General features: G+C 40.5%; 1 protein-coding gene across 1 annotated transcript; it reads left to right on the top strand.

Moving 5' to 3' along the window:
- Nucleotides 1–419: 419 nt before the first annotated feature.
- On the top strand, nucleotides 420–1106 carry LOC131224214 (cyclin-D4-2-like). The gene is made up of 3 exons (XM_058219893.1): nucleotides 420–561; nucleotides 641–762; nucleotides 875–1106. Exons 1-3 carry the CDS (start codon nucleotides 441–443, stop codon nucleotides 905–907), a joined length of 276 nt encoding a protein of 91 aa, XP_058075876.1. The 5' UTR covers nucleotides 420–440; the 3' UTR covers nucleotides 908–1106.
- Nucleotides 1107–21905: the final 20799 nt, after the last annotated feature.

The following is a 21905-nucleotide window of genomic DNA, read 5'->3' as shown; positions in this document are numbered from 1 at the left end:
TTTCCATCGCTTCTTCTCCCTTCTAACTATGAAGGATTCATTCTCAAATTCATCTTCATCCTCATTATCACTAGCTTCAAGTTATCCGTTAATATCTCCATTTGCTCAAGCCAACAGATCATTAGTACACTTGCCGTAGCTGCTGCAACCATGGTATTTAGCTCCATCATGAGATCTGAATCCGCCATCTTTAAGGTGCGTTTGGATAAACTTTTACAGATAACCAACTGTCTCACATAAAAGGCACATAAAGGTCAGAAATAACCAACAAATCAGAAGATCCTAACCATCCATTCTTTCCACAATTCTTTGGACAATTATCTAATATGCTTGGGGATTGCTACAGTCTTCTTCTTTTGGAAGATGTTATATGTTTTTTCTTCACATCTGAATGCCAATATCAAGTTTTTTATCTGGTGTTGAGCACTTTGAAGTGGAGGATGCAAACTGTTACTCCATTCTCGTTCATAGATTACTTTCTTCAAAGGATCAGTGAAGGCAAACTGCTGCCAAGATCCACAATTTGTCGATGCATCGAACTCATCTTAAGCACAGTTAAAGGTCTGTATCTTGCCTTCTTCTCCAAGATTTGCATAGTTGAGACTTTTTTAATAGAGAAATTTTTAAAAATAAAATGCAGGGATTGAATTCTTGGAATTCAGGCCCTCTGAGATTGCTTTAGCAGTAGCAATATCTGTATCAGGAGAATCCCAAACGGTGGATTTGGACAAGGCCATTTCCTATAGCATGCATGTAGAAAAGGTAAATAGTTGTGCCCACCCAAAGAAGGATTTTCCTTCATCTTCCATCATTTATAGTTCAATTTAAAATTCAAACCATCTGATCAATTTGTTCATCTGTCTTTGGATTGCAGGAGAGAGTATTGAAGTGTTTTGAACTAATTTAAGAGATAGCATTGATCAGTAAGCCTGTTAAATGTGTAAGTAGGCCAGTCTCATCAGTGCCACAAAGCCCCATTGGGGTGTTGGATACTGCATGCTTGAGCTATAAAAGTGATGAAATTACAGTTGGGTCATGTGCAAATTCTCACACCAGCCCAGCCTCTAAGAGGAGGAAGCTAAATAGATCATCTAAGGTGGACATGTAGTCATGATGTTGTTGTTTAAGGGGGGGTTTTCTTACACATGCTAGTTTGGTTGGTTGAGTGGGAGTTTTGGTGTGGTTTGGAAGGTGCCAAAAGAACACACAAGAGGGGGAAAATAAGGGGTTGGTGTACTCTTCATTAAGGGGTTGGTGTAGTGTTTTTTGAAAGACTTGAAACAGATAGTGGCTAATGTCAATGGATGAGAAATTGATGAATGCAGGCACAGTGGGGACTTTTTAACAATTGGCCACAACTAGCAGTACTTTATTGATGATAAGCACTTGAAAGAGCATGAAAAATTTGAATGTACTGTGAACCATTGTATAACATCAAAGTGAATACTTCTTTTTCTATTTTTATTAACAACAATATTACACTTTTCCATTATAATACAGTCCCTCAATAGTCTGGATTACCAGTTTGTCGGAACCACCTGCACAAACATGCTAGGGTAAAACATGTTGGACCAGTTCAACCCTGTGGCAGACAGATACTTTCAAGAAATAGTTGGACCAGTTCACCCCTGTGGTAAAACATGCTGGGGTTGGTTTTTCACTTGTTTGGATAGCTATAACACCATTATCACACAAAACAGAAGGCAACAATCTGATTTTAATTGATGAAGGCCAAAGATCAAATGGTCAAGATCTTCCAATCAAACAGAAATGGCAGCAATCCTATCATTCCTTACCCAAAAAATGGAAAGAAACAAGAACATCAATCTTAAATCATCAGAACCCATAAATGGAAACTGAAAAATAGATTCTCATTTTTAAAAAGAAAAAGAAAAGAAAAACATGAAAAAGAAATTCATTACAACAATATCAATAGACCCAAATCTTCGGATCCACATCAATACCAAATAAATAAAAAAACAACAGAAGTCATGAAGGCTATGTGACGCGTTATGTGGGTCCACTATGATGTATTTGTTTCATCCACACCATCTATCCATTATTCCAGAAAATTTTAAGTCATCAGCCCAAAAATAAGGTACATCAAAATTTTGGGTGGACCACATCACTGGAAACAATGTTGATTGAACACCCACCATTAAAAACTTTTGGTGGGCCACCAATGTTTTCGATCAAATTGATATTTGTTTTGTTCCCTTTATCCAGGTCTTTATAACCTAATCAACAGCTTGTATGTGAAACAAACATTACAGTGGGCCCTAGTAGTTTTTAAATGGTGGACTTTTAATCATTATTGTTTTTGGTGGTGTGGTCCACCTGAGATTTAGATATCCCTTGTTTTTGGAATCAAGCCCTAAAATGATCCAAAAGAATGGATGGACGACATGGATAAAATAAATACAATATGGTGGGCCCCATAGATTATCTGCGTTATCCACGCTACCTCACCAAACTGCCTCCGCCAACGTAGAAGGAAAAAAAAAAGGAAAGAAAGGAAAACACAACAGAGAGAAAAGGGGGTTCGTACCTTGCGAAAGCTTGGTGGGAGAGGGAGAAGTAGACTGAGAGAGGGAGAAGGAGACTTGAGAGAGGGAAACAGAGGCTGAGAGAGGGAGATGAAGACATTGGAAAGGGATGGATGTCTATATATATAGCAATGACCACCAACCTTCTTCAATACAGAGCTCTGATTCTCCCCAATGTTAGCCTCGTAGCCCTCATTGCGCCCACATGTAGCCTGATAGACTTCAATGGCCTCTTGTTGCCTCGCCTTCAATGGCCGCTTGTAGCCTTCAATGGCCCTTCAGCCTTCACTTCGTCTGAGAAGGTAGGTACGCTTCTTCAATGCAAGTGCGATTCTTCCCAACGATTTTCACTTCAATGCAAGTGCGATTCTTCCCAACGATTTCTAATATTAAATCTGTAAGACCAGTATCCTAGTCCGTACCATTTCGTAGGCTTCCGTGGTCCGTTTGGTCAAATTCCGGCAACCCTCGACCTGTATCCAACGTTTGCGCGTGAACCTAAGACGAGTCCTGCATACCGAAGTCGGTTCGACCCAAAATTTGCACTTTAGCGACCGTGCCGTCGCCGGGACTCGTGCACCGAACCAATACCCAAGCCAGGAGATGTGGGTTCGCATTCATTCCGAAGAAATGTCGCGCGTTGTGAATTTTGAGGGAATCTCTACAACATGTTCCATCAATCAATCAAATCAAATCAAGCACACCACCTTACCCCAAGTACAACCAACCCACTCCTTCTTTTCCCACAAGTCAACCCTCTCTCTCCCCTCTAGAGGTGGGCATCGGACCGAGTCGAATCGGAATAGGGCTAACTCGATCCTGTCCGAAATCTAACTGGGCTGACCTGAATCCGTTCTGATCCAGGACCGAGTCCGGAACATAGGACTCAATCTGACCCGACACACGGTTGGTCTGACCCGAACTGAGTCTGACTCGTTCAGAGAAACCGAGTCGGATCGGGTTGGGTGCAATTCGAATGGTTAAAAACGGTGAAAATCATTATCCCATTGCTATTTTCGGTGTGGTCATTTTAGCTTTAGATATATATATATATATATATATTCAAATGATTTAAAATGATCATGCAAAATGGATAAACGGTATGGATATAATAAATACATCATTGTGGGGCCCGTATGAGATTGATATCATTTGAGCCGTTCGCACATCTCGGAGCATGAGGCTCTGCAGCGGCGAACGTGCTTTGCACGACAGCTGCGGCAACTTGTTGCCCACGAAAAGATGTCTTTATGTTACGACATTATGTAGGTCTGATCATGGAATATGTGTTATATCCAAATTGTCCATCCATTTAGCGAGCTAGTGTTAAGGCTTGAGATAAAAAATAAGATAGATCCGACTATCAAGTGGACCACACTGGAAAAAGTAGTGGAACCACACTGAAAATCATTATCTGTTGCTATTTGTGGTGTGGTCCAGATGATCTTTGGATATGATCCCTTTTTTTAGATAATGCTCTAAAATGATCTCTAAATATATATCAACGGTGTAGATATAATAAATTCATCACTGTAGGGCCATATAACTTTGATCACCTTTGAACCGTTCGTACAACTCGTAGCTCGAGGAGCGCTAGTGCACTGAAGACCGGACGGATTGGCTACTCCCCGTGACACCAGCCCCGTGGCCAGTTGTCTGTGATCTGTGGGCCCCACCATGATGTATATATCTCATCCCTTCCGTTCATCCATTTTTAAAGATGATTTTAGGGCTTTAACTGAATTATCATAGGGAGATAAATCTCAGGTGGACCACACCACAGGAAAACAATAGTGATTGGATATCCATCATTTAAATCATACTAAGGCCCACTGTACCGTTTATTTGACATCCAATCTGTTGATTAGGTCATAAAGACCCAGATGAAGGGAAAAACCAAAGATCAGCTTGATCCAATACTTTTATGGGCATCAAAAAGTTTTTAATGGTTGACGTATATTCAACATTGTTTCCTATAATGTGGTCCACTTGAGATTGGGATATACCTCATTTTTTGTGTAATACCATATAATGATCTAGAAAAATAAATGAACGGCATTGATGAAACAAATACATCATGGTGGGGCCCACAGAGCATCGACCGCCAGCCATTGGCTGGTGGCAGGGGAGTAGCGAATTCGTTTCCACTTTCCAACGAGTCGTCTTGGTACTACACATGCCTACAGCTAGCTGTACATAGCTGTGTGTGGTACACCAGCAAACACTTTCTTATTATACACAGTAAGTACTGTTGGGGCCCACCTTGAATGCATGTGGTTTATCCACGCCGTCCATTCATTTTTGGAAATCATTTTAGTCGTTGAACCCAAAATCGATGCATATTCAAAGCTTAAATAGACCATACCATAGGGAAAAGTAGAAGTATTAATAAGAGCTACTCCGGATCGGGTAGGTTCGGATCGGGTTTTCGGGTCGGATCAGGGGCAACTCGAAGTTAACCCGAAAGATTTCGGATTTGAATGGAGCTACCCGATCCGCACCGATCCAGACCGTCGGTTCAGTTCTGATCGGGTCGGATTCACCGGATCGGGTCTCTTTTGCCTAGCTCTACTCCCCTCGCCATCCCTCTTTTACACAATTTTCAACTAAGCCCATGCTTCCCCATCTCCTTTCCTTACACCCACCACTCCATCTATCCTTTTATCTATTATTTTTCTCCCTTTCTCTTATTTCTCAAAAATCTCCCAAGCAACCCAAATACTATATGTCCAAGCCCTCCCAAGCTCTCCTAAATCAACAAGTGTGGCCCACCCTTTCATCTCTCATCCCCACCATCAAAACTCCATCATCCACCGTTAAAAGTTAAGCATAAGAGCATATAAGCCTAAGGGAGCAAGAAGGAGGCCGACAGGTGGGTGATCCACCGTTAAATTTCTTTTTGGGACCACATGTGGTGGGACCCATTTGAAGCATATAATGTAAGAAATGGAGGGCCCATAGTGGCGGGGTCCCTCCTCTCCATCACGATCTCTCTCTCTCTCTATCCATTTTGATGAAGTGGACCCTACTAATTTATGTTCTATCTGCACCATCCATCATGGACAGTGGAACTCCACCGTGAAGTACTCACCAAGATCCATAGCTTAACTGGCAGACCGAGTGGAGACACCTCGTTTCAGCACTTGTGGTCTTGGTGTCAATCCCTAGCAAGGGCGGCTAGCATGGTGTGTGTGTACTAACATCACCAAGTTAGTGAATGTGGGCCCCAACACATGATGCATGTGTTGCATCAAAACCGTCCATCCAGCGTCCAGAGGGTCTGAACGCTGGCACTTTTACACCCTCACACACACACACTTATATATATATGTAATATATATATATATATATATATGATATATTATTATATAATATATTATTATATAATATAATATATTATATTAATTGGTATGGTGGGCCACACCACGTGGACCCACCTGCTTTAATTCAACCGTCCGCAGAAAGATAGGACGTGGGTCCCTTGCAGCAAATGCTGCTGAAGCTGTTAAATCCACATCGTCCATCCAGACATGGGTCTGGACAGTGATCCTTTTCAAAAAAAAAATGCAATATAATAATTAATATATAATATATTATTATATATAAAGAGAGAGGAGTTGGTGGCCCACCTACGTGGGACCCACCCTGTGTATGTATTTGTACACCGACGCCATTTATCCATCTGCTGGGACCCACCATAGTGTATGTGTTTCATTTGCACCGTCCATCTGGACGGTGCCACGTGCGCCCCACCATGATGGATATCTTCCATCCACTTGACTATATCTGATCGTCCATCTGCTGGATGGTCAGCGCCCCACCTCGATGGATATTTTCCATCCAAACCGTCCATACATTTGGTGGGCTCCTCCCTGGGTTTGAGAAAAAAAATAATAATAAGACTGATCTAACTATCAAGTGGACCACACTGCCATAACAGTGGGGATTGAACGTTCAGCACTATAGCCGTTTGGGTCACAGAAGTTTTAGACCAATATGAAATTTGTCTTTCCTCCCATTCAGGTCTTTATGACCGTATGAATAGTCTGGATAGAAAACAAATGTTATGGTGGCCCCCATGTAATTTTCTAAACAGTGAAAATCACTAACTCCACTATTATTCTCCATTGCTATTTGTGATGCGGTCCAAATGATATTTTGATTATTATCATCGCTGTTATTGTGGTATGGTCCAGATGATCCTTTAATTATGATTCATTTTTATATAATGCTCTAAAATGATCCCTAACTATGGATGAACGGTGTATTTAAATCAGCCCAATTGACTCGACCCAATGATGCGGCCCATTCGACCCAGCCCATTTAATTCGGCCCATTTGATTGGCCCAATTGACTCGGCCCAGTTGATTTGGCCCATCTGTATCGGCCCATTGATTGACCCACTTGATTCGGCCCATTTGATTGATTCGACTCATTTGATGTAACTAAGGCTCTTGTGCTAGGCAGTGGGCCCCTAGCTGATTAGCCTTATGAGCGCCGTTCCATGGGAGCAATGTTGGTTAAATGACCATATTGATGGGCAATGATGGTTGAATGCCCACATTGTGACCTTCCCTTAGGCCTTTTAAGCCCATTCTCATCATTTTTCTAGTGGGTTAACCCAAACGCTTGGGCCCCATTGATTTTAATTGGTCCATCATCATCTGTCTATCTATGGACCCTGCCTCATGCCGAGGTTGATTATCAATGCTGATTATCGGTGCCGATTGCCGATACCGTCTACCGTTGCCGATTATGACTTTCTGACAGCATAACATCATGATATATGCCCATACGCATCATCTGCAAGTTTGTTATGAGACGTGATTGGTCATTGCATATGCCATAGTGTAGGTGGTTTATAGGACTCCCTGATAGGTGGAATTATCCCACATGAGCATACGGTATGTGTAGGATTGATGTATGATTTGGACTGTGTGACTCATGCACCTTGCATTTATGTGATTGTGATTACTATACGCCCTAGCAATATTAAGGCTGTGGCCTCCACAGACACATCGTGGGTGGCTTGATTGGATACCGAAAATACTGTTTCTAGCATTGGGGCGCCATAGATGTCCCTGAGTGAAAATTCCTAAACCCGATGGTATCAGAAAATGACTCTAACGTCGAGACCGAGTGGATATATGAGCACACGAGGGCTGAATACCAGGAGGCCGCGTCTCCTACTGTGTCGTGGTCAGTTGGAAAGAGGTGTGGCCTTACTCGCCCGAGAGTAGGGGGCATTACTAGGATGAGTTTGACCAGCTCATGAATGGGTCTGCTATCGACGTGCCGGATAGGTATTGGTAGACTATTGGCCAGGCGGATAGTGAAATTTCTTACGCTCACTTGGATTGTGCGGTTGGAAAAGGGGCAGTGCCATTTGGAGTGTACTAAACCCCAGTGATTATCTAGAATGAGAACTGTGCTGATATTTAATGAGCTGTATGTGGATTTGGATGAGGATGGGTATGCTTGAGTTGTATCATACATCACATGGTCTTGATATGGCCAATAGCATTCATATCTTGCACCGCATAGCCTTGGTATGGCTGCTTGCATTCATGTACTCATCAGCATGATTCTGTATTACTCTGACCTTACATTCTGAGCACGCTCATATTGCGCACACACTTACACCACCCTCTAAGCTTTCTATAAGCTTATGCAAGATTGATGCATGCAGGTGACGCCAGGACGCAGCCATAGCCTCGTCACAGTTGGAGTGTGCAACCGAGCTTTTGGAGTTTCTGTTATTATCATTATCTTGTATTTCCCTTCATACGCATTGTACTCAAAGTTTTTTATCATAGTGGATTGTGTGATGGTATTCTTGTGGGTTATGCTTATACTGAATCAAAATCATGTTTGAAATCCTCCTTGTAGGATCCCAGGATCGGAACCTGGTATATGAGTGCCGGGAGCCGAGAATGGGGTACTATGGAGGCTGTCAGCGTCAGATTTAGCGATTGAGAATTTTGTGAGCCCGGTTTTTGAGTTTGGGATGTGACAAAATCTAAAAGCAAAAATCATCCACCTGTTTCCTGTATAACTTCTGCTTATGCTTCAAAGAATGCCTAGCCTGTCAAGAGCTCTGATCCTCAGTCAAAGCCTCCAACTATGACTCCAAAGGAAAAGATGAAGAAGCTACGTCAGCGGAAGCAAATATGAGCCACAATAACTAATGAGCACCAACGCGAGCATTTTTTGTGTCAAACTGCTTATTCTTCCAACTGAAGATTGCATGGTGAAGGCTGTAGAAGGTTGGGCCCATTGTGCTGCATTTTTATAGGTACTGTTGCAGTTACAGGTACCGTGTTTATTCTCTTTAAGATTGGTAATGCATGAAATTTGTTTTCATAAGGTGGTTTTTGAGGATGCCTTTGGGCAGATGATTGGATTAGATAACAATAATCTTTTCAATAGATAGGAAATGATCAAGTTGCAATTTCCGTAGTGCTTCTATCTAGGGAACAGGTCCAAGGTAGAATATACTGCAATTTGAGGGCTACTTTCTCATTATGAATACTACCAAGGTAATTGCAATTTGGTCATTTCCTTTCCATTGAGCTATTTGTTGCAATCCAAATCAAAACTGCTTCTGAGCGTAGCACAAATGTTGCTATTTTCATCATCTTGTGTCACATCAGTATCTATGCTCATCAAATATTTTAAGTGCTCTCATTTTAAATGCAGATTGTGGAGAAGTCTACACTTGGGGTTGGAAAGAGTGTATTTCGTCTGGGAAGATCATCGGAGATGCAATGTGGGGTCCGATGGTGCTTATGCTTTTGCTTGGTTTATCATGCCCCCTTAGAGAATTGGGGAAATCGGGGTTGCCTTAATTAAAAGACAAGGAAAAAGATAGAAGGCAATGGAAAACTTACGCTACCTTTGGCGTAATTTCTTCTGTCTGTAATTTCTTGTTGATTATATATGACAAGATTCTGGTAGGCTGATTCTTTAGTACAGGCTCTGTTTCATTTGTCTTTGCCTAGAACATAACCCCAAATTTTATACACTCTTTGCATCATGAAAAATAATTATCTGTGAAATGTTCTGTTGAGGTAGGCAGTAGGCTGAAAAGCAGGACAGTTTGTTGCCTTTACCAATGATTGCTAGGTTGAACAAATTCTTTAAGATTCTTGTTCAATGACCTTTATGGATATTGGTCGCATAAACATTTTAGTGCACTATTTCTAGTTTATATCCATTATATCATGAACTTGCTGGATATATTGCAGCGATTTCAGCATCAAGTTATTCCTATGTGCCATTGCTCAAGCATTTCGTTCCAATATAAATCCAGGCAAGCTTCTCAGAAAAAAAAAAAGAAAAAAGAAAAAAGAAAAAGAAAAATGTTTTCTACCTGTTTTTTTCCTATTCGTAATCTTCCTCTTAACATTTTGGCACATGTGACAAGTGGACCGCTTGTTGGCTAGAGTCATCTGCACTGTGGGACCACCAGATGAATGGCTGAGATTGGCACCATGTTCCTTGTTGGAACTTGTGGCTTGGTGTAGATGGGCTGCCTGGTCAACATTTATATTTGTATGTATGTGCAGTCAACTTACCATCTGAACATGTGGTCCATGCAATGTTGCAGGTGGTGCATCAATTTCTCTCACATGCATTGCTGCCAAAAAGATCATTCCTGGGTAACTTGATTTACACACCCTGTGATTTTAGCAACCCATGTAAACCAGAACTATCAAAGAAAGGATTCTTATTGTTGTGTTGTTCTTTATATATTAATGCATACAGATATGGTGGGGGCATGAGTTTAGCTAAAGCTGCTATAGAGGTACAACTCATGTTAAATGTTCCTTAGAACTACTGGTATCTTTTTGCATTTCTGGAGAGTTCATTGTGCAATGGAAATACAGGACATGGATATGGGAACCCACTTGACTGTCGTCATTTTTTGTGATATTTTCTTCAGGCACCGAAAACTAGAATGAGCTGTCTGAAATTGGGTGTCTAATGTCCTTTCATTAAAGCATATTGCTTATGCAGTGAGCCTTCCAGTAGTTCTCCTTGCTGTGTAGGATTGTATGTTGATATGTTTTTTTCAATGGATTAACAACCATTTATTAATAGAAGGGAGTTTTGTAAGAGGAGCACAAAAAGCATTCTTTTTTTTAAAAAATAAAATAAAATACATAAAGCCTTTAAATAAGCTTGATATATCAGTAAAAAGATACACATTGTCACATAGATGATGTTTTTCTGAGGTTTGCTAAGCCCCATGTGTGTGCAGGGCATACCATGTACAAGCTACAACATCTGCCATCATGACAGGCAGGTGGCCATCATGGCAGGGCATACCCTGTACAAGCTACACCCTTGATGGCCTATGGACCAAAAATCCCCAATATTGGAAGATCTTAGCTACAAATTATTTGGCATTTTGTAGAGTTCCATTTAGAAATGAGTTGTTATCAACATACGCTTCTACATGGTTAATTGCTTTGATTCTACATGGTTAGATTTTGAATTATGTTCATTTAGATTACAAATTTTGATGTGATTGTATATAGATTAGGACAATCAGTTACCCATTTGAGGTTATTTTGGATATTATTTGAGGTTATTCTGGAAATTATTTGACTAAATCTTTATCTTGAATTATTTAGTAGTTTTGCTTGACTAATTTAGTGATTTGTTTCAGCTTTTCATCTTCTTATGTGTAACAGAAGCTACACATATTTCTATTATGATTTGTTTTGATTTTTTCTCTGCTTATGTGTAAAATGTTTTAATTTAAATATTAAGAACTATGTAGTAGCTTGATCCTAATCTTTTGAATATTAGGTACGTAGGCAGCTGTTTGTACTAGACCGTATCAGTGCAGCCACAAATTTTTTCTCCCTTCTTGTAGTATGGATGCATTTTCATCAGGTCTACTTGACAGTAAGAGTGAGGTGGATGTAAGTTTTTGAAACCTTAAATTAATCTTGAATCATTTATATCTTTATCGCTTCATTTATATGCTGTCGTCAGGGTTAACTTGTAACTCCTTAGAACCAGCTCTGCCGTAAGACACTACGGTGCATGATGGTTCCCAGTAGGTTACGTTGCAAATTATTATTAAGAGTTGGTTGGATATCTTTTATTTTTTGTAAATGTTGTTAATAGTTGGATGGATGATGAATGTATTTGCGAATGTAAATAAATATAAAGAACTTATAATATATATATATATATAATATTGGTTGTATGTTACTAGTATGTAGTAGATAATACTAGGTTCATCTTGGTGTAAAGACTCTTTTGAATGAATTAGATGGTAATATAAATTTGCCACTAGAGATCATATTTTGTTTTGGTATGGATTACCAATTATCATGATAGCCAACACTAATGAGAAAATGAAAGCTTTTCATAGAGAGAATGCAGTCCAGATAAAAAAAATGAAGTGATTTTCAGCAATTGTTTTTTTTTTTTTTTTGAAAGGTGACGATAATTTTATTAAGACAAAGAAAGAAAAGTAAAAAAACAAACAGAGGGCTAGGATCTACTGAGGGAGCGGACTGCCCAAGTACTTAAGAAAAGAAGATTACAACCCTTAAGACAATCGGACCCAACAGCCCATTCGATGATCATGTTTTTCACTCTACGAACAACATAGTCCGACAATTTGGACTCGTTCCTGAATGTCCTACAGTTTCCCAGTCCTAGAGATTCCTCCTGCATGTCGGGTCCCATACTAGCTTCCCACTGCTATAGGAGAAACAGTCACCCACAACTATGGCGCGGTTTGGAGATATCCGATAAATATTAGGAAAGTCCACTTTGAGGGCTGAATCTCCGACCCAAACGCTCATTCCAGAATTGAACTTTAGCTCCGTTATCGATTCATCATCAGACTGTCCACATGCACAGAAAAGATGCAGGCTACACAGATATCATCTGCTTTAGGAAATTTTGTTTCATTCCTACTCTACGTGAACCAGAGGAGCTAGCTCCATTCCATTCAAAATGGCAGAACTAGGCCCCAAATTCTAGCAAGAATAGCTTCAGTCGTACTCGAAATGCACAAGATTACAACTGAAGATTGGCCATCAAACCATCTATTTATAAGGTTATTACGCATCTTAAACAGTTAGACACCACTCCCAAAAAGTTAGTTAGGTACCACTTCGAAAAACTCAATACACAAGCATTCAATGAATCCAGAAATCATTCCAATTAAACCATTTGAAGGAAAATCAGGAATAAAACCTAAGACAATTAAGCAAAGCAAGTTACACATCAAACCATCTATCTACGAAACAAGTAGAATTGATGCGTCTGGGCCAGATATCATCATCAGATTGCCCTCGATGATCCCGCAAATTGCTTGATCGAATATCAGGCCACCAGATTGTATATTGGGCTCCAATCATGCCTGTACAACAATCTTCATCAAAGAAATGATAGATCCAACCATCCACATTGAATATCTGGACCATTCGACAATCCATACTGAAGATCCGGTTAACTTTGATGGTCCACATTGGATTGGACTCGCAAGAAATTGGACCATACCAAGGGTGTGATCACAGATCTAGACTGGTGTAGTTAAAGGCATTGGGCACACCCCAGGTGCACACCTGGAGGTTTCAATACCATTCAATTCCTCTTAGCACAAAACCCCATATCCATGTATCCCCAAGCTTCCTTAAATTTCCTTAATTCTAAATCCTAACTTCCCCAATTCCCATTTTCTCCAATTCCCATAAAATCACAATTTTACAAAAACCGCTAAATTTTCCAACCACTAAGATCCTCTTCTTCAAAAATCTCAATCTAAGCTAAATTTTCCAATTCCCCCTAAATCCCCAATTCATCTCCAATCTCTTGTGTGGCACCAATAGAAGTTCAAATTGCTTTCAATAAGTCCAATGTGATGCCCTTAATGCACTATTACAACAAATAAATCAAGAAGGACAAAAGATTATATAAATTTATGGAAAATGTAAGAAATTTGTGGATTTGGCTCATATAAGAAAAGGATCACGTAAGTTTATGGGGCAACACGTGCCAATTTGGGATTATTTCCAGCAACTTATAATCCATCCTTGGCATTTAATACCTTATTTCCAGCATATATATGATGGGGTTTTCCTCCTCAGTTCAGAGGAGAGATAGTGCAGCTTGTTGTAAATTGGATGCCTCAAATCTTGGCATTACCGCGCTGCTCGACTAGGCCACTCCAGTCGAGTGGGCTGCTCGACTGGTCGAAGGGAGCTGCTCGACCGGTCGAGGCTCGCTCGACTTAAAGTCCAGCGTGCTAGATTTTTTGGCGTCGACCAATCGAGGGTCAGGCTCGACCGGTCGAAGGGGTCCTTTGACCAGTCGAGGATCCGGCTCGACTAGTCGAGGGTTACGCAGATTCTGCGCGGATTTTGTACGGATTGTGTAAATTTGAGGCGGTTTCACAAAAGTGCGGAATGAGAGTTTCCTAAACTATAAATAGGGGTCCCTAGGGCGATTATAGGGTATGATAATGTGTTTTCATGACCAAGGTGAGAGAGAGGAAGCTTGTGGAAGAGAGGATTCTGCTCTTAGAGGTGATCTACTGTGCGTTCGACGTCTGAGCATTTCTACGTCCTTGTGATCGGTGAAATCTCTCCGTTTTTTATTATTCTCTTATTGTTCATCCACTCCTACGTGAGTGAAAAAGGTTTGATCCAAGCGGTGTGTGCTTGTGATCGGTTGTAACGTTCTACTTCATAGTGAATTATTGCTCTGGACTAGGTCCTGTGGTTTTTACCTCTTCGAGAGTTTTCTATGTAAAATCTCTTGTGTTGTGTGGTTTGTGCTTTGATTTATTTCATTGCTTTATTATATCCTGTAATTCTAGTGTTTTGGGAGGTGAGATCCTAAGGTTTTTGTACAACGCTCCCAACAAAGTGGTATTAGAGCGCCGGGTTAGTTGAACGAAGTGGGATCAGTTTTGAATTATGGAAGATGGCTTATCAAGGATGATCAGTTTCAATGGTTCTAACTGGACTATATGGAATCTAAGATGGAGGACTTGCGTTATTGTAAGGACTTGTATGCTCTAATTCTAGGCATATCAGTAAAGACAAAGGATATGTCAGATGATGATTGGAAGAAATTGGACCGGAAGGTGGTAGGGTATAATGGTCGGACGATTCCTATTCCACCATGTGTCTAGGGAGACCTCAGCCGCTAGCCTATGGTTGAAATTGTAAGGGTTGTACGAGAAGAAGACAACCGACAATAAGTTTTTTTTTTATAAGATCACTTGTGAATCTCAAGTTCAAAGATGGTGGTTCTGTGGCTGAGCACATGAATGTGGTCAACAATATATTGAACCAGCTCTTCGCTATGAGGATGGTCTTGGACGATGAATTACAGGCTTTGCTATTGCTTAACTCATTGCCTAACAATTGGGAGACATTGGTGGTGTCTCTGAGTAACTCCGCGCCAGACGGAAAGGTATACATGGAATAGGTAACTAGTCGTCTCTTCAATAAGGAGACAAGGATGAAGTCTCAGGGGTCTACTCAATAAGAGGCCCTTGTGACACAAGATCGGAGGAGAGGAAAAAACAGAAAGAGCGGGAAGGCCCAAGATAAATCAAGAGGCAAGTTAAGTGTCAGAAAGGATGTTGAATGTTAGAATTGTGGCAAGAAGGGCCACTATAAGCACGAATGTCATAAGAAGAAGAATGAAAAGAAAGGAAAAGGAAAGGAGAAGGAAGATGAATTAGATTCCATTACGGTCGCTTTAGATGGCGATGTTATAGTTATTCTATCGGCAGATCATGATGTTTGTCTCACAGCTACGAGTCAAGACATAGACTAGGTGATAGACTTGAGAGCCTCGTTTCATGTGACTCCACGCAGGGATTTCTTCACAAGCTACAAGTCACGTGACTTCAGGACCATGAAAATGAAAAATTCTGGCGTATCGAAGATCGTAGAGGTCGGTGATATTTATGTGAAAACCGATGTGGGCTACACATTAGTTCTCAGGAATGTGAGGCACATTTCAGACCTTCGCCTCAACTTAATGTCGACGGGAAGGTTGGATGATGATGGCGATGAAAGCCGATTTGTTGGTAGGCGCTGGAAGCTCATCAAGGGTTCATTGATCATAGCCAAAGTGAAGAAGTGTTGTACCCTTTACAGGGTAAGTGTTAGTGTGTGAATGGGTGGTTTAAACGTAGCAGAAGATTTAGCTACTGACATGTGGCATAGGCTTTTAGGCCATATGAGTGAAAAAAGGGCTTCAATTACTAGTAAAGAAGTGGCTCCTTCCAGACGTGACAGGTATACCTCTCAAAATCTGTATTGATTGTTTATCAGGAAAATAGCATAGAGTTTCATTTGTTAAATCTGCTTCCCATGTTAATAAAATGCATGCATTAGATTTGGTTTATTTTGATGTTTGTGGTCCTATGAGGATAAAAACCTTGGGTGCGGCATTGTATTTTGTCACTTTTATAGATGATGCATCTAAGAGGGTTTGGGTTTATATTTTGGAATTCAAGGACGAGGCCTTTCGTGCGTTTAAAATGTTTCATGCTATAGTCGAGAGAGAGCAAGGTGGATCATTAAAGTGCATCCGCACTGACAATGGTGGTGAATACATTCGTGACTTCCATGAGTATTGTAAGTTTCTGGGTATACGGCATGAACAGATGGTTCCCAAGACCCCCAACATAATGGTGTGGCTGAGCGAATGAATCACACCATTGTAGATAGAATCAGATATATGTTATCCCATACAAAGTTACCCAATATATTTTAGGAAGAAGCAATGCACATGGCAGTGTATTTGATAAACAGGTCTCCATCAGCCCCGTTGAATGGAAAAGTACTTGAGAACGTGTGGACTGGACAAGATCCATCGTACAGTCATCTCAAGGTGTTTGGATGCAGGGCATCCGTTCACGTACCAAAGGACGAGAGGTCCAAGCTTGATAAGAAGATCAAGCAATGTGTGTTCTTGGGGTACGATGATGAAAAGTTCGGTTACAGACTGTGGGATCCGACCGAGAAGAAGCTCGTCAGGAGCAGAGATGTGGTCTTCTTTCAAGATTAATGTATAGAAGACATCTGTAAGCCAGAGAAGTCCCAGCCTAGTTCAGGTGAGGTAGAGGACATGAATCCGGTTACTCCTCCTGTGGTGGCTGATGATGGGGGAGTACAAAAAGGTACAGATGATGAGGGAGTTCCTACAGAAGATGAACCGGGGGAGTAGCCCCCACTTCATCCACTTGTTAAGCCACAGGTGAGGAGGACATCTAAGGACAGACATTTGTCCAAGAAGTACTAGCCGCATGAGTACATTATGCTCACTGATAGGGAAAAGCCAGAAGATTATTTTGAAGCCCTAACCGACGAGCATAAGGGGGAGTAGTTGAAAACTATGCAAGAGGAGATGGAATCCTTGCATAAGAACCACACTTATAATATGGTGAAATTACCTAAGGGCAAGAAAGCTCTGAGTAACAAGTGGGTGTTCAGAAAGAAGATTGAGCAGAAAAATTCATAAATGAGGTTCAAGGCCAGACTTGTGGTGAAAGGGTTTAGTCAGAGGAAAGGTATAGACTTCGAGGAGATATTCTCACCAGTGGTGAAGATGACATCCATATGAGTGTTGCTTGGGTTGGCGACTAGCATTGATATAGAGATATGGCAGTTAGATGTTAAAATTGCCTTTCTCCATGGTGACCTGGAAGAAGAAATCTACATGCACCAATCAGAGGGGTTCGAAGTCAAGGGCAAAGAGCATATGGTGTGTAGGCTTAAGAAGAGCTTGTATGGGTTGAAACAAGCTCCAAGGTAATGGTACAAGAAGTTCGACTCGTTAATGTTAAAGCATGGATATGACAGAATGGAGTCAGACCACTATGTGTTCACGTGCAAGTTCTCATCAGATGGTAATTTTTTAGTTCTGCTGTTATACGTTGATGACATGCTCATCATGGGTAAAGACATCAAGAAGATTGACAGGCTAAAACAGGAGTTGGGCAAGTCGTTTGCAATGAAAGACTTTGGTCCGGCTAAACAGATCCTAAGAATTGAGATAACCAGTGACAGAAGCAACAGAAATCTTTGGTTGTCATAAGAGCGTTATCTTGAGAAAGTCCTAAAGTGGTTCAATATGAATGCAGCAAAGCCGGTCAGTACTCCACTGAATAGTCACTTCAAATTGAGTGAAGCAGTGTCCAAAGACGAAGACAGAGGTGGATGAGATGAGAATGTTTGATATATGTTATGGTGTGTACGTGCCTAGACATAACATATATGGTTGTTGTCAGCTGGTATCTTACCAATCCTGGCAAAGAACATTGGGCAGTGGTGAAATAGATACTGCGGTATCTAATAGGCTCATGTAGGTTGAGCCTATGCTATGGTGACGGAAAACCTGTGTCAGAAAGCTACACAAATGTAGATATGGCAGGTGACAGACTTCAAGAAGTCTACATTGGGGTTCATGTTCATGTTTGTAGGGGGAGCGGTCTCTTGGCAGAGTAAGCTACAGAAGGTTGTAGCATTGTCGACGACAGAGGCCAAGTACATTGTGGTCACAGAGGCATGTAAAGAGATGCTTTAGATGAAGATGTTCCTACAAGAACTTAGCCTGAAGCAGGAGTAACATGTGGTTTATTGCGATAGTCAAAGTGCTATACACTTAAGAAAGAATCCAAGTCAGCACTCCAAGTTGAAGCACATAAAGATTCGGTATCACTGGATCATGGATACTTTTGAACAGAAGGTGTTACAACTTGAGAAGGTCCACACGGACGATAATGAGTCAAACATGATAACCAAGGCATTACTCAAGGGCAAGTTGGAGGTTTGTAGAAACCCGGCTGGCTTGAAGAAGGTGAATTCCTCTTGAGTCAAAAAGGGAGAGATTTGTTGGGGTTTTCCTCCTCAGTTTAGAGGAGATGTAGTGTAGCTTATTGTAAATTGGATGCCTTAAATCTTGACATTACCACGCTACTCGACCAGTCGAGTGGGCTGCTCGACCGATCGAAGGGAGCTGCTCGACTGGTCGAGGCTTGCTCGACTCAAAGTCCAGCGTGCTAGATTTTTTGGCATCGACCAGTCGAGGATCAGGCTGCACCGGTCGAAGGGGTCCTTCGACCAGTCGAGGACCCGACTCGACTAATCGAGGGTTATGCAGATTCTGCGCGGATTTTGTACGTACTGCGTAAATTTGAGGCGATTTCGCAGAGGTGCGGAAGGGGAGTTTCCTAAACTATAAATAGGGGTCCCTAGGGCTATTATAGGGTATGATAAGGCATTTTCACGACCAAGGCGAGAGAGAAAAAAGAGAGAGAAAGCTTGTGGAAGGGGGGATTCTGCTCGTAGAGGTGATCTACTGCGCAGTTGACAACTCAGCACTTCTACGTCCTCGTGATCGGTGAGATCCCCCCATTTTTCATTATTCTCTTATTCTTCATCCACTCCTATGTGAGTGAAGAAGGTCTGATTCAAGCGGTGCGTGCTTGTGATCAGTTGTAACGTTCTACTTCATAGTGAATTGTTGCTCTGGACTACGTCCTGTGGTTTTTACCTCTTCGAGGGTTTTCCACGTAAAATCTCATGTCGTGTGGTTTGTGCTTTAATTTATTTCATTACTTTATTATATCCTATAATTCTAGTGTTTTGGGAGGCGAGATCCTAAGGTTTTTGTGCAACGCTCCCAACAATATAGTCTACTTCCAACAGAAGTGCTAGTTGGATCCTATTTTCTTGGAATTCATACAAGTATATGCAAATGACAACCCTCAAAAATGGCATAGATATTTTGGAAGGATATAAACTGTTGGTTTATCTTTAATAGGTTTGTAGCAACTGTATGGCTCCAAGGATCCTTGAGCTGTGTACAGTCCTTTAATACCTTTTGGAGTCTTCTTTTTTAATTAATTAATTTTTTTTTTTTTTTTTTTAGTAGTTTCCATGTTTTAGAATTAGAAATAAGTGTCCAGGTCTTAAAGATCTCTACTAGATACCGTTTTGTAAGAGTATAAAATTAGCAGTAAGTCCCACACAACGCTTTAAATAGTGTGCACTACGTAACTCCCATAGCCTTCACATTACATAGTGCAAATTGCATGGTGTACGCTACAGTGTAGCCATTTTCTTTCTTTCCTTTTTTTTGGTTGCTATTTTTTATCTTTATTTTTACTATTTCCTTATTTTTCCTATTATATTAAATAAAAATATAGAAGAGGCTACATAGCTTATTGTACATGTTACGTAGCTTATGCTTCATGCTTCAAGGGGGTGGACACTACGATACACGCTATTCGCTATTTAAAGCACTGGTCTAACAAATGAGGACATTATAATGATTTGAATACAGGAAACAAAATCAGCATCTGTTGCTATTTGGTAGAAGAGAGGAGCTCATGGTTGGTGAACTGCTGAATTATCATCCACCTCTTTTATTTTCAGTTTTCTATACCTGTGATTGGTTCCTGTGTCATTGGAATCAGATACGGAAATCACGGGTATTGTAACAGCTTAGATTTGATTAGTGCAGTTCTATTGCATCACAAACTGCCCATCAAACTGCCAAAATAGTAATCATCATACAAAAGCTAAAGTTGCTAATGACTAAAAAGAGTAGTTTTAGAATCTGAAGTTCAACGTTTAGTATTCGGAGAAAGATATAGATGCTTTGGCCTAAGAACAGATCTGTTTTAGGTGAAACCAAGAAGGATGGAATAGTAGAGCAGGAGCAACAAGTTGGTACTTGGTATCCTAAATATATATAAAAGAATATATTTTTTGATAAATATATTAATATATAGTAGTTTATTTTAGATTTATACAACTTGAGCTCAAACTGCAGTCTTCTCCAAGACTCAACTTAAAATCATCACCTTGCTTGGTTAATCTTGGTGAGTCAAACTGAAAACCATGCTAAGCAACAAATAGTAGCTCCAAAGGTGCCTCATCCCCTTCAGTGTGTTTCATTTATTCCAACCATTTCTGAAAGATGATGTAGCCTATTTATTGTCTCTATGTTGTACTTACATGCCTAGATTTGTTTCAGTACGGTTTCTACCCTACAAACCATGATCACAGGACCCTACTTGGCTTATTTGATGTTATTTAACAAATGAACATTTATTATCATGTCCAAAACAACAACCTCAAAGAACAACTTTCGACCATACTGGCTATGACCAGTTGGTTTGCAACAGCCTGACACAATAAATCAGCAGTAACAAGCCAGAGAACCAGATTTAGTATCTCAACTGATTCCTTTAGTATTAATAGACCGTTAACTATTTTATAGGTATTGTGCTGACTATTTTGTCTTGATGAATGTTAAATGGGTGAAACATGCACGCACATATTTAATCATTGATTGATTATGATATTATTAAACAATCATGTGAATTATTTTTTGAATGACTATAAAAGGTGTAAGATTAAAAAAAAAATACAAACAGATCTAACAATTATTTTAAATTCATAGCAATTTTAGCGACGGACCAAATCCGTCGCTAATTTCTGAACAAGATTTGTGGTTCGTAGCTCTCCTCATATTAGCGACGGACCTTATCTGTCGCTAATATTTTTAACGACGAAAATATCAAGTGGTTTTTTCGAATCAGTGACGAATTTTATCCATCAGTAATCTGGGATGGAACTTAGCCATCGCAGATTAAACGACGGAGTTTATCCGTCGCAAAAAAAGACCTTGTAAGCAGCGACAGACCAAGCGACTGACGAAATCCGTCGTTTATTTTATTTTATGACAAATTTGGTCCGTCACAAATTCATGATTTTGGCGTAGTGATTAAATGGCTAAATATCAGTATGGCAAAGTAATTCTTGAAAGGAATAAGGTTTGAGAGATGGGTTTATTAGATCAAAATATGGTCAAGATCCATGATAAGATGCTTTTGTCATTAATGATGGAAATTGTCCACTTTTTCATTAGATGGACGACTGGATTCGTAATTGAGAGTAACAAGGATATTGCTAGTGGGCCCACATGATGAATGGTCGAAATCCATGTTCATGAAATTGTTCATAAATGATCTAAGACCATTCATTTTCTAGGCTACTGATCATATGGCCAGGATCATTAGATTAAAACGATTCTTGAGAAACATAGGTGAGGCCCACAAGATTGAATGTTAGATCCATGAACAGGGTGTATTTCTTTAAATGATCTAGACCGTTCATTTCATTGGCCACTGATCAGATAGATAGGAACATCAGATTGGAGTGACTATGAAAAGGAACGGGGAACTACAAGTGGGGCATACGACATGGACAATCCATATCCATGAGTATAGCTGTGCACGAGTCCAACCAAGTCGACCTTGGCATAGCTCGACTCGGCTTGACCAGTAGCTAA

Source organism: Magnolia sinica, chromosome 1 (assembly GCF_029962835.1).
Source record: "Magnolia sinica isolate HGM2019 chromosome 1, MsV1, whole genome shotgun sequence".
Classification (NCBI taxonomy): Eukaryota; Viridiplantae; Streptophyta; class Magnoliopsida; order Magnoliales; family Magnoliaceae; genus Magnolia; species Magnolia sinica.
The sequence above is the reverse complement of the archived record's forward strand: the minus strand, read 5'-3'. Positions and strand labels throughout refer to the sequence as shown.